The 13552-nt window shown below is 41.9% G+C and overlaps 1 protein-coding gene across 2 annotated transcripts in view; it reads left to right on the forward strand.

Annotated features, from left to right (window-relative positions):
- The first annotated feature begins 6658 nt into the window (after window positions 1–6658).
- Mlf1 (myeloid leukemia factor 1) overlaps window positions 6659–13552 on the forward strand; it is a 20718-nt gene continuing 13824 nt past the window's right edge. Inside the window, exon 1 of one of the 2 annotated variants that reach the window (XM_050147497.1) lies at window positions 6659–6821. In XM_050147497.1, the coding sequence (XP_050003454.1) occupies window positions 6775–6821 (47 nt within the window). In that variant the 5' untranslated portion in view covers window positions 6659–6774. The remainder of the gene's footprint in view (window positions 6822–13552) is intronic. The other variant, XM_050147498.1, reaches the window with a different exon arrangement.

Raw genomic sequence — 13552 nt, forward strand, 5'->3', positions numbered from 1 at the left:
AGACATATTTTATCAAAAGCACACTAAAAGGCAATCTAGAAAAAAAATTGAAAGGCAAACATTTTAGGCCAGAAGTCAATATAATTTTAATCCAATTTAAAATTGACTAGAATGAATTTTCAAAGAAATAGAGTACACTGAATCCGACAAACTTGAACTAAACATTTGTGGTCCAGGTGAGAATTAGTTTGCAGTCTAAACGTCCTGCAGAGATGAAATGACTGCCCTGTGACCCTGACATCTGAGAGTCTGGACCTCAGTGATGTGACTGGGGTCTGGTGTCCACTGGTGAGGGCTCGTGCCAGAGACCAGGGTACACCTTACCTCTCCCAACCCAGGGTTTGCTGTCGGTCTGGTTTAGAGTTACATGCAGAAGCCGGTGTGTGGATGTTACAGGGCTCATGTGTCTCTTTCATGCCATGAAAACACACCCTCTCAGTAACAGGATCACACGCTCACAGCCTGCAGCCAGATTCAGCCCACAGGCTTGTTGTCTGTGGCCTGCTCTGAGGGACTTTCTTTTTTAATTAGTTACTAACATTTAAAAAAAAAATTAAGAGAATTCATGTGACCAGTGGGCATGCATCTCTGCAGGGACATCTGAGCTCCGTGCCATAGCTATGCTACCAGCCCACACCTCTGGGTCCCCACAGTGACACAGCAGGAAGACAGGAGTGGACTTCTCAGCAGGATGAGAGATTTTGGATGAGTGGTTTCTCTGCTCTGGCCCTTCTCTTGGTCTTGTGCAGTTGGTATAGTAATAGCATTTGTCTGTCTAATCTCTGGAGCATTAAAGCTGTGCCCAACACAGGCAGAAACTCAATAAAGTTGGTTGTTACTTTGATCCTTTGGTCATCTTATCATCCACTTCCATCCCTTTTATTTGACTGGCTCCAATCCGTGTCTGTGTATTTTTATTCTGCTACCAATTGACAGTAAGGAGGTCAGCTCAATGAGTTTTGTTTTGCTTTTTTGTTTTGCGGGGCGGGGATTAGGAAAAGCTCATACATACCAGTATGTTGATTAAAAACTCAGATTCCACAGCCTGACTGCCTAACTTCCAATCCCAACCCTAGCACCTCCCGGCCTTCAGCTTTAGGAAAACTTATCTTTCCACACAGCTCGTTTTTCCTCTATGAAATCGTGACAATGGGTTCTGTGACTCAATGGGCCTTGGCATTAGGAGTTTCCATTAAGTAACCCAGATTCATAAAAGCAAATACCCTGGTCTCTTCCACATGTGGATCCTAGACTTTAACTTCTGTCCATATAAATATGTGTAGATGGTAGAATTAGAAATGGGACGAGGACAAGGAGGAGTCACCTCCCCCACCTGACACACGCACACACGCCAAACATACGGTGGATAGGACTGGAATTTTCATGGCCTTCCAGTGACTGGACAGATAATCTTCCTATTGCAACTTTTAATAAAACACATGACAAAGGAAGGAAGACACCCTAGCCCTCAGTAGTTTTCAACCAAGTCCCTTGGTCGCTATGTCCGTGGGGCCCCTGTTGAATTCTCTCCAAAAATAACTTCCAAAAATAACCCTTTAGATGGCCTCATTAAAGCACTTCTGAGAATAGGGGGCCTCAGTGCTATTTTCTGAAGAAACTTTTAGACTTTTCGATTGATTTTGGCTCCATAATTATGCTTTCTTTTTTTTAATTTAAAGTGTTCCTTCTTATCTATGTAGAAACAAAACATAGATCTCACCTCAAAGGGAATAAGGAGTAGCTCATTCTTAGCCAAATATGAATGGCCATAGTAATATACACTCAGTCAGGTTGCCCTGAATAAGATGTCCCACTATAAAAGCTATGAAAGGAGATTTTATTAGACATGGAACGAATCAAGTCACAAATCAAGCCATTTACCAAATGCCATAAATAAGCAAGTTTTAGCCAGGCTGAGAAAATTCTGCTATGTGTTTCAGTTGCTATCAGATGCCTTTCTTTGCTGTTGGATTGGTGGGAGCCAGTGGTCTGCTAAAAAATGCATTTAACAGGGTTTGATAATCAAAAAGAAACAAGTTTGGGCAATGAATGGCTCTTAATTTAGAGAGACTAAAAGAGCCCAAAATAACTTGTCTCTGGGTCTGCAGAAGTCTTGTTTACAGGAACGAAGTTTAATCCACCATTGGATCTTGGAGAATCTCGAGCATGGGGAGAGCTTTTCTCCTTTATTTTGGAAAATTCAGCATACATCTATAAACACAAAACATTAGCCAACTTTTATGTGCCAAGTCAACAGGAAAATGCTCTTTATGAGAAAAATTTTAAAAATACTTCTCTTTAAGAAAATATTTCAGACTCTCAATAATAAAAGCTTAAGAAGAACAGAGCACTGATTTATAAACTATACAAGCATCGTCATATAAGCCTTATTTTTAAACACAAAATAGAGCAACAGTCCAAAACTCCATCAGAGGTGAGCAGCAACTTCATACACAGTAAGAAAGAAAAAGCTGTCTGAACATGCTGCACTAGAAGTGGGTTCAAGGAAAAAAGAAAATCTCAGAATATTACTTACCCTTGAGGGGTGTGGCCCAGGAAGTAGCCAGGAGGAAGTTTCCTGGGGCATTAGTAATGCTTTCTTTAATCCCAGCACACCAGATGCTGTGGTGATCTTTTGTTTGTGATCTAACAAATAAAACTTGGCTGAAGATCAAAGTGCAGAGCTAAGCCACAAGTTAGCCATAGAAGCCAGTCAGTGGAGGCACACACCTTTAATCCCAGCACTCCGGTGACAGAGGCAGTCGGCTCTCTGTGAGTTCAAGGCCACCCTGGACTACTTGGCTTTCAATCTGTCTAAAAGAGAAACAGAGCTCGCACAAAGGTGATCCCGGCACTTAGGATCACACACCTTTAATCCCAGCACTGTAAGAGCTAGCTAGGAATACACTCAAGCTATTGGGCAAACAATATTGCAAATATAGTTTCTGAGTGATTATTTCGTGGTCTGAGCAACTGGGAACAGCCTCTGACAACAGTTATACAGAGAAACCTTGTCTCTAATTCCCCTCCCCCCCCATAAAAGCTCTTGTGTGGCTGAAGGGAAGGCTCAGCAGTTAAGAACCCTGGCTGCTCCTCTGGAGGACCTGAGTCTAGTTCTCAGCACCCACATAACAGCTCACACCTGTCTGTAACTCCAGTTCCAGGAAATCCATTGTACTATGCACACATGCAGTGCACTTATCTGTGCATGTAGGCAAGATACCCAGACACATAAAAATATATAAATAAACCTTTTTTAAAAAAGAAAAAAAAAACCTTCATATCTGTAACTTGGTGGTGTTTACATATGCCAACTACTCCAAGATATTATGTTTCTCTCCATGGTTGGCACAGGACAAATTATGAGTTTAATTTGCTGTCTTGTTCTTAGAGCACTTTTGTCCTAGTTTCGTTCTGTTTCTGTGAAAAACGCCATGGTTAAGATCAATTTGTAAAGGATGGGGTTTATTTCAGCTTATGCCTTCAGGTAACAGCTGCTCCCTGAGGGAAGGAAGTCAGGGAGGAAGCTGGAGGCAGGAACCCAGAAACAGGAATTGAAGTGGAGATCACGGAGGGGTGCTGCTTCCTGGCTTGCTCACTCTCTGGCTTGCTCTACTGGCTTTCTTACACAGCCCAGGCTCAGATACCTAGGAACTGTGCTAGGGATACATCACACAAGTATCATCCACCAAAACAATTCCTCCAAAGCTTGGCCACAGGCCAATCTGACTGAAGCAATAGCTCATTTGGGGTTCCCTTTTCCCAGGTGACTCTGGGATGTGTCAGGTTGACAGTAAAACTCACCAGGTGCAATATCTACGCACTGTTGAAAGAGGCATTTCGAGTAGGGTACAGTGTTTGTGGGTGCACTAGAATCAAGAGTTGCAAAGACGCTTATAACCATCTAAAACTCAGGGTTCTGGAGAAATACAATAACATAAAAATCTAGCACTCAAAGCCCGATGGTTTCCTCATTCTTGGGCACTTGAGATACAAGACTAGAAATAATGATTTCCACACTCTTGGGAACTTGAGATATTATACTAAAATAATGATTTCTTCATTCTTGGGCACTTGAGGTAATATACTAGAAGTTGTTGAACATTTCTAAGGTGCTGTAACTGTAGACTCTCAGACACATGAGCTAATGAGCTGGAATGTAAGCTCCAATAGGCCAGGGAGTTTTGTGTTCTAAATGGCTAGAATAGCACCTGAGATGTAACTAGTCTTTCTTAAAAAAAGTGTGAGTTAGTGGGTGGAAAAACCCGGGCCTTGCTGACATTTTGAACCCTTGGTGTCATTAGTAGAGTTGCAGAATTGGCTTTATTTCATGCGTTTCTCTGCACGTCTTTCCTTGACTTGGTCGGTGTGTTTTTCCCAGTGAGACTAAGCAGGAGTGTGGCTAGAGATTACATGTGTGAATGTGCAATTTGCCACACAAACATGACAGTATGTGACCCTTGTAAACTTTGCAGGGAGGCAAAGTCGGATGGCTGAGATAACATAACCTTTGGAGCAGGGCAAATCTCAGTTTAGAGTGAGCCATCAATTCTCTGGGCATCGATGTGTTCATGTATAATCAAGAATAATCATCTTAGTACACATGGTATTGGAAGGTTTAACCGAGAAAACGTATTTGAAAGCACTTAGGGCAGCGTTTGGGACATAAGAAGAACAAGTGAGACCTGTTATCCTAATAAATAAAGCTGATTATTTACTCCCTGAAGGTGAGTTTCAAGTCACAGGAGTAGAGCTATACATGTCAGATATCAGGCACCTTTGTACAGGCCTAGAAAGTTCAGAAAGATACATATTTCCTTCTTAGAGCATTCTGCTCAAATTTACTTTCTCAGTAAGATGTAGTACCCCCTATTTGTGACTGTACGCCCCATCCGCTCTCACTCTTCCCAGTTTGTCAGTTGGCACATGCTACATTTTCATTTTCAGCCCGCCCTCACACAACATAAATTGCAGGAGGGCTTCACAACTAGTAGTTATTCTAATTGTCTTTACAGCCAGTTCCAAGACCCCTCTCAGCCTGCTCCGTATCTCCATTGTCTTCTTAATGGGGTGTCCATCCTCTCCTGACCCACCCCTTCTTTTGTCCCCATTTACAATAGATGTCATGGGGCTTTTTGGTTTCAATTCTTTTTCTTCTACCACCTTTTAAAAAAGCATTATACTAGGTGTTTAAACTGCGTGCGTTTGTATGCGCTGGGGGGAATCCCTACCAGCCTGTCCCCGAATTCAAGTTCCTGTGTGTTTCAACAATGGGGTGAAGTTCCATGCAGCAAGATGGGACTTTTTTTTTTCATAGTTTTCTTTATTTAGCCTCGGTGCAGAAGTATTTTAATATTATTGTTTGTCATGCCACGGCCTGTCCTCCTTTTATTTTTTTTTAAACTACAATCTCTCGTACATTTGCTTTGTACCAAACAGAAACTAATTTCGTACCGAAAGCTTTGCCATCGTGCCGAGCATCATGCTGAGGCCAGAGGAAAATTAAAATAGCCGGTGTATTTCCTGGAAGGGCCGTGTCATCTTAGTCTGTGAAGCCTGCCCTGCCTGAAGCAGACTGCAGAGAAACCTGGTGTAATGGGGGGAGGGGTAAAGGTTCAAAGGATTAGATTTCCAGCTCCAAAAATAACCCTAAGTACTCCTGTCTCTTCCAAATCAGGTCCCACACACTTCTCCGGAGTGGCAGCATGCCACCTCTCTCTCACAGGGCCCTAGGAGTCATGGACACCCTTCCACCTCCACAAGGGAACGCCCCAGAGAGTGTGGGAACAGTGAGTTGAAGGTGCAGACACTCGCCCTTCCTTACCATCATTCTTCGTCCTTCTCTGTCTCTAGGTCTCGGAAGGGCCTCTATAGCACTTTCCAAACATCCCAAACATCAGCAATTGTACAACAACTTTAATGTTGCCCCTTCCTCCGTAATACCATATCCAAATCTCACCAATACTATCTCTTGAAGATCACTAAAAATGTTTGGTCTTGTCATTAAGGTATTGCACTGCTTTAAGATGGAAACCAGTTTCCTTGTCATAAGTAGGTTTCTTTATACTATAATAATAGAAATAGAATCGTAGTTAGATAATGGCTGCTTGTTTCAGATCTCGGGCCCAGATCCTGCTTGTTAAGAACGCTGGAAAGATGAAGATTTATTGGTTTCAACATGAGCTCTGGTCCTTGAAATGGACCGGGAGTAAACCAAAAGTAATTTTTATTTTGATCCTATGTCTACGTGTTTGTGTATTACTTTGAGTTTTAGATCACAGAAACATGTCTTCGTTTTATTTTTGAAATCTGATAGACCTGAATACACTACTTGATAACTTACTCAAAACGTTTTCTCACTTTTTTTCATTATTTGATCAGCTACCACCAGAGAACGGTCGGGACCAAGGGCGATTTAGCCAAGGTCATAAAGACCTGGTCGGCTGTTTTGGTTGCCGCGGCTCTGAGACCAAACTGTCTCTGGGGAGCCTCGCTGAAAGGTCCCATGGGCCTGGAGCCAAACTTCCAGCCTCCCGTGTGTTTACCGCGGTTGCCATGACAGCCTCGCGCCGGCCTCCCATTCCCCGCCTCCCTTAGTGACGTAACAGGACCTGGGCCAATTGAGAGACAGCGGGGCATCAGGTCCCGCCTTAGTCGCGGGCGCGGCCTTGGCCGCTGGCAAACGCGCCAGGGCGAGCGGGGAGAGCTGGCTGAGGGCGACGCGGCGAGCTGCGCCCATTTCCACCCGCGCCCGCCGCCCGCCGCGGAGCCACGATGTTCCGGATGCTGAGCAGCAGCTTCGAGGACGACCCCTTCTTCGCGTGAGTGTGTCAGCCGCGCGCACGCCCGGGGGAGGGGGGGGGGGACCCGGTAGGTTGTGGGTGTGAGCGGTGGGTGTGTGGAGGAGTGGGTGTGAGCGGTGGGTGTGAGGAAGAGTATGAGTGAGGAGGAGTGTGTGTGAGCAATGGGTGTGAGCAGGAGTGGGGTCGAGGTGAAGGGATTCGGGAGTCCTTAGGTGAAGAGTGGAGCCCGGGCGTGAGGGGAGGGTTTGAAGCTCTCTAGGGCAAGGAGAAGGGGAGGACAGGAGAGGGAGCTGAGCAGGGCTGGGGTGGAAGGGCACTGAGGGGCCTGAAGTGAGGAAGGATTTGCTGGTGGGAGGTGGGGACCAGCTTTCTATGGCTGCTGACACTGGGGATTGGTCTGAGGTGGCCTGGGATGGGAAGCCCTCCTGTGCAGAAGCAGGGCTTAGGTGGTTGCCATACCTGCCGCCTTGGTGGAGCCTCTGGTCAGAATTACTTTAATAGATGTATGGGTTTTTTTTTTTTCATAAGGTGACAGTCTTTGACTTGAGAAACAGGTGGGTTTTTTTTTTTGGGGGGGGGTGTTTGTTTTGTTCTTATTTTTATTTTGTTTTGTTTGAGACAGGGTCTCACCCTGTAGAGTTGACTGGCCTTTAGAACTCCGTGTAGACCAGGCTGACCTCGAACTCACAGAGGTCCACCTGTTTCCTCCTGAGAGTTGTTATTAAAGGTGTGCGCTAGGTTCTTGAAAACAAGTTTTCGTAGCGTGAAGGCTGTCACCTTGGCAGCGCTGCCTGAGTTGTGCTAGATGCGTGGAAGGAGTTGGGCGTTGCCATGGGACCACCTTTTGTTTTCTTTGCCTGCTCCAGGAGCAGGACTGGCCTTGTTTAATTCAAAGCTGGGGAGGGACAAAGAAATGGTGTGTGATGAACACACCTCAGGTGACAAGGAGTGGTGAAGTAAATAAATAAGCCTTGGGAAGAAGACATGCAGAGATAGGTTTCACAATTATGAGTTTTCTGTTGAGTGTTTGGGTTTATTGTATGCCTACTTATAGCTCAGTCCGTAATTAAATGTTTAATTTGAAATGTAATTAGTATCTTTCTTTTAAAAAAGGTCTAGCAGGAGTGTAACTTAAACTGTTGGATGACCCTCTGAGCAAAGGCGGGGAACCCAAGATTTGAGATCAAAAATAGTAACACAGATCAGAAACAGACACATCAGAAAGCAGCCTTCCTCCAAGCACAGCAGGAAAGAGTCACACTCCTCAACACTTTTTTAGCCTTCTTCAGAGCCAAACAACCATTGTTAAAAATACAAGGCATATTTGTAGTAATTAACTGTAAAACTGACTCATGCTTATAATTTATTTTTTTACAACCATTACTCATAGCATAAACACATCTGAGGATACAAAGAAAGAATGAACTTATATTTTAGGCAATTTGCCCTTTGACCTACCCCCTTTGCTCCAATCCTAACAAAATTAGTATTCATTATTTAATACTAAATTAAAGAATTTATTAAGGTGACAAACTTACTAAGCCATCTCCTGACCTTAGGAACACGAAAGGGAAGTAAGACACATTGGTCATACTGTTTTTATATAAAGATTGTACTTGATGCTAACTTTGTACCTGATCACTGGATTCTCTAGTGGTTACTGTAACTTAGACAATATTCAGTAAACGTTGCTTAATGGTGACTTTATCCTTTATGATTCACTGAGCAGTTTGTGTAGTGTTTGATTGTTGACAGTAATTACTATTTTCATCAAATAAATGCTTTGATGTTTGATGTTAGAATTGCCTGGTTAGAATATTACTCTTAAATTTTTTTCTTTTGAAAATAAACTGTCATTTAAAAAACCCTACAAATAACTAAAAACATCTCATATCCAAACTGGACCCATGAATCTTATAGATAACACTAAAGTATGATGAATATAAAAACAGCTTTCTGGAAAAATTCCTGGGAAATGGCTCAAAGCATGCATATACTGAGGAGGACCCACCAGATGGGAAGAGGAGAACAAATTTCTACCCTGCGCCCAAGATCCACATGCTCCATCAAAGCAGCCAAAGCTACGACAAGAGCCAAAACTCTTTCTGGCCTAAGAACCAAGGACAGAGCTCAGAATGACTATTGTCTCTGAAAAGCAGGACGTGAGGGTGGGAGTGGACAGCATCCTGAAGGGAGAACGAGAGAGCTTTCCTGGGACAAATTCTGTAGACATCTGTGCATAACCAGACTCAGGGCCGCTTACTGAGAAGGATCCAAGAATCAAGCAAGACTTAATCTCCCATTTAAGACATAGAAGTTGAATTACATTGATTTGAATACATTAATGACCTGCTTAGGAAAGATTTACCATCCCTGAAGAATGTAACAAAATTCATAACCTCTACAGTGCACATTGGGTTCAAAATTACTTTACTGAAAAGTATGACTCATTTTCTAAATATAAACCTATCTGAAGTTAGCCAGATATTAGAATTAATGGGTAAAATAATTTAAAGAAGAAAAATAATGATGTAATGAAAGAAAATAGGACATCTCAACAAAGGAAGTGAAATTTTATATGTAATATGTCTATTCCTAATGAGTATAAATATGTGTATATATTACATATCAAATAGAAATTCTAGAGCTGAACATTATTTGAAAGCAAAAAGTTGAATGGGTAGGTTCAGCAGAATGGAGGTGACAGAACAGCCAGTAAACTTACCTAAAGACAAAGCAAGAACCAGGAGTAGTAGTGTGTTTTCAATCAAGTCACTCAGGAGGTAGACGTCTACGTAGCGAGTCCCAGGCCTGCCAGGGCTACGCAGTGAGACCCGATGTCTAGAAGGAGAGAGACATGAAGAGAAAAAGCTCCCCTCGAATTATAGCAATTAATAATAATTACAGTTCAGCATAGAACAGAGAAAATGGTGACGTTGTGGTAGGTATTTCTGCAGACGTTGATGCTTTAGGGTCTTTTAAGTTGTTTTTTCTCATTCAGCCTTTTGTTAAAGAATTTAGTTATTCGTCCATGACAGTTCATTCAGCATGTACCAGTGAAGTTTAATCACAAACCGTGTTCACAGCATTTTAATCTCCTGTGACCATTTTATGCATAGTTGGCAGAAATGGATGGTTTTTCTAAAAATTACTTTTAAAAAGTTGTTTTAGAAACATCCGTGGAAGGCAGGCTAATGGTTCCTGTAAAGATAGTCATATCCTACTTCCCAGAGCCTGTGACTGTTATTCTGCTGGTCAGAAGTGCCATAGGCTTGTCCCTGATTCAGCTGCCCTCTAGTTTAAGAGCTTACTCTTGGGTGTGTTAGTTACCTATTGCTGCAATAGCTTATAGAAACGTACAAGCTCAGTGGAGCAGTTCAAGCCCCAGGAGACTACAGTCAAGTCTGTTGAACCCGAGGTTGTCACAGGTGTTGTCTAAAGGGGCGTTCAGTTTCAAGTTCATTCACATGTCTGCTGGCTGGTTTAGAAAATGTGCTTCTAAAGTTGTCGCATGTAGACTTCACAAGCCTTCCCAGCCACTGTGTATGAGAGACGCCTAAGACAAAACTCAGCCTTTGAAATGTGTGATTCCGAATTTAGCATCCTGTTATTCTGTTATAACCAATTTCTTTAATAATAAAAAAAATGGTCTACAAGTCCATCTCATGTTCAAGGACAGAAGAGGTTACATGATGGTGTGAACACCAGGGATTTGGCACCACTGAAGACGGTTGGAGTAGTTGTCTAAATGAGTGAATTCCTTTGTGTGCTATTATCCACTTTATATGCTATGTTATTATCCACTTTATAATATTTCTAACTTAAGTCTTAAACATGAAAAGAAAAGAAAGTAATTGTAGGCTATGCTGTCCAAGGTCATACTCTGCAGTGAAGGTTGAACACCTGTGCTGCGAGTGTGGCTCGGTTGGGAGCGTGCTCGCGTGGAGCCTTGGACTGGAGCACCACGTAAAACTAGGCTTAGTGGCAGAGCCCACACTCGGAACATTCTGGATGTAGAAAGTAGGGGGATTAGAAGAGAAGTTTAAGGGCATCTTCATCTATGAAGTGATTTCAAGGCCGGCCTTAGCTACTTGAGACCCATTTCAAACAAAACAAAAATACAAATAGACCTCAGCCTGAAAAATAATAGACTTATAGCTATGTGGTTCAAGTCAAAGCTGGAATCAGCAAGCAGGAAAGAAAACATATTCAGACTACTCCCATCCAGGTCTCCAGTTCAATTTCATTCCTCCGCTATTTAATGCTCAGTGTAGGTGTAACTGCTCACAGTTTCTCTTTGTTCTACTTTTCTTCTCTCTGTTCTCTTTCCTTTTTTTCTATATTATTCCTTTTAAATTAATTCCAAGAGAATACTAGCAGCTGAATGAAATGAGAGTAATATGAGATATGAAGATAGAATTTGGTAAAAAGATATTGAGAAGAAAATCAATCTGTAATGGTGGCAGTAGAATATTCATTGAATCAAATCAAAAGCTCATAGGAAAAACTTCACCAATAGAATGAATGGGTCAAGGGGAGGGCAGAATACTAGGGCTTTAAGACAAGGTGGCTGAATTGGAACATTCAATGACAAGGAAAAATTAAGAAAATATAAACATAACATACAAGAATATAAGACCTAGGGGACATCATGAAAAGACCAAATCTATGAATCATGGATACAGAAGAGTTTCATGCTACAGACATAGAAAATATTTTCCATATAATCATAGTAGAAATTTTCCCAGATCTAATGGGAAAATCTTATCCAGGTGCAGGAGATATTTAGATTTTCAACTAATGAGACCAGGAAAAAAAAAAACAACTCAATTAGTTAGAAATTAAACATGAAGAGCAAAGAAAGTGCACAGAAAGCCGTGAGAGAAACACCAAGTCACACATAAAGACAGGCTTATCAGAATAAAAGCAGGTTTCTCAAGCGAAACTCAAAATCAGGCAAGTTTGGGATGAAGGATTTCAAGCTCTGAAAGATTGTCGGTCCAGGTAGCCAGCAAAACTGTCATACTGGAAGGAGAAAGGAAAGCTTCCCATAATGAAAACTAGTGAGAGAATTGATCATCACTAAGCCAGCTTTTTTCATCTTTCAGAGTGAAGAGAAAGAAACACCCACCAGTCTATAGGAAAGGACGGCTGTGCTGAAACAATAGTTAGGCAAATGAGGGTTAAGAAAACACGTGGCTCTATTAATGGTCTTTATTCCCTAATTAAGACAGGTCAACACATTGTAATCTTTGTATTTGTTGCCTGCAAGAAATGCTCCTCACCATCAAAGACAGCCACAACTTAAGGATAAAAGGATGGAAAAAGGTATTTCAGGCAAATGGAACTAGGAAGCAAGCAGATACCACTGTTCTAATGTAACAAAATAGACTTTAAGGAAGCAATGTATGAAGAGAACATTACCATCCTAAATATATGTACCCTTATACACACACACACACACACACACACACACACACACAATTAGGCATAAAGAAAACCCAACACAGTAGTAATGGGTGATTTCAGTACCTCACACTCAACAATAGATTATCTCAACAAAAAGTAGAGAACTGTCTGAGTTTTATGACCTCAAATCAAGTGGCTCTACAATATATCTGCAGAACATACATTTCTCAGCAACCCATGGAACCTCCTCTAAAACAGATTTCTAATATGACATGAATTTCTTGTTTTCTCTCTGGCCACAATGGAATAAAAATAGAAATCAACAGAAAGGGAAACTGTAGTACAATATTTAAACTCATAGAGATTGAACAACAAACTGTTGAATGATGAATGGATCATTGAAGGAATCAATAAAGCAATCTTAAGAATCCTATAACCAAAAGAATATGAAAATCCAACATACTGGTACTAGATGCAATGAATGCATCCCTAAGAGGGGAGTTTATAGTTACAGATGCCTACATTAAGAGATCTCTAATAGCTTAATCATGTACTATATAGGTCCCTAAATAAAAAAAATCTAAACCCAAAATTAGTGGATAGAAGTAACATGGCAGTAATTAAGATGTAAAAATGAAAAAAAAATACAAAATATCAGAGTTCTTTAAAAAGATAAGATTAAAAACAAGAAACAAAATCAACAAACCCTCAGCCAAACTAACCAAAGAAAATAGAAGGCACAAATTAATGAAATTAGTAATGAAAGGAGGGACATAACAACAGATGACAATGAAATTCCAAAGATTGTTAGGATGTACCTTAAATAATCACTTCCAGTAAGCTAGAAAATTGTATTAAAATATATTTTCTTGATGCATATGACATACAGAGGATAAACCAAGATGAGATAATTTAAACAGATCTATAACAAGTATCAAGATTGAAGCAGCAATTAAAAACAGAACCGTAGGGGCGCACCCAGCCACGGAGACAGTGGGGCTGATCTATTGTGAGCTCACCAAGGCCAGCTGGACTGGGACTGAAAAAGCATGGGACAAAACCGGACTCTCTGAATATGGCGGACAATGAGGGCTGATGAGAAACCAAGGACAATGGCACTGGGTTTTGATCCTACTTCATGTTCTGGCTTTGTGGGAGCCTAGCCAGTTTGGATGTTCACCTTCCTAGACCAGGACAGAGGGGGGAGGACCTTGGACTTTCCACAGGGCAGGGAACCCTGACTGCCCTTCAGACTGGAGAGGGAGGAGGAGAGGATTGGGGGGAGGGGGAGAGGAGGAGGAGGAGGAGGAGGAGGAGGAGGAGGAGGAGGAGGAGGAGGA

This window comes from Alexandromys fortis, unplaced genomic scaffold (genome assembly GCF_014885135.2).
Source record: "Alexandromys fortis isolate MF-2015 unplaced genomic scaffold, M_Fortis_MF-2015_v1.1 scaffold_53, whole genome shotgun sequence".
Classification (NCBI taxonomy): domain Eukaryota; kingdom Metazoa; phylum Chordata; class Mammalia; order Rodentia; family Cricetidae; genus Alexandromys; species Alexandromys fortis.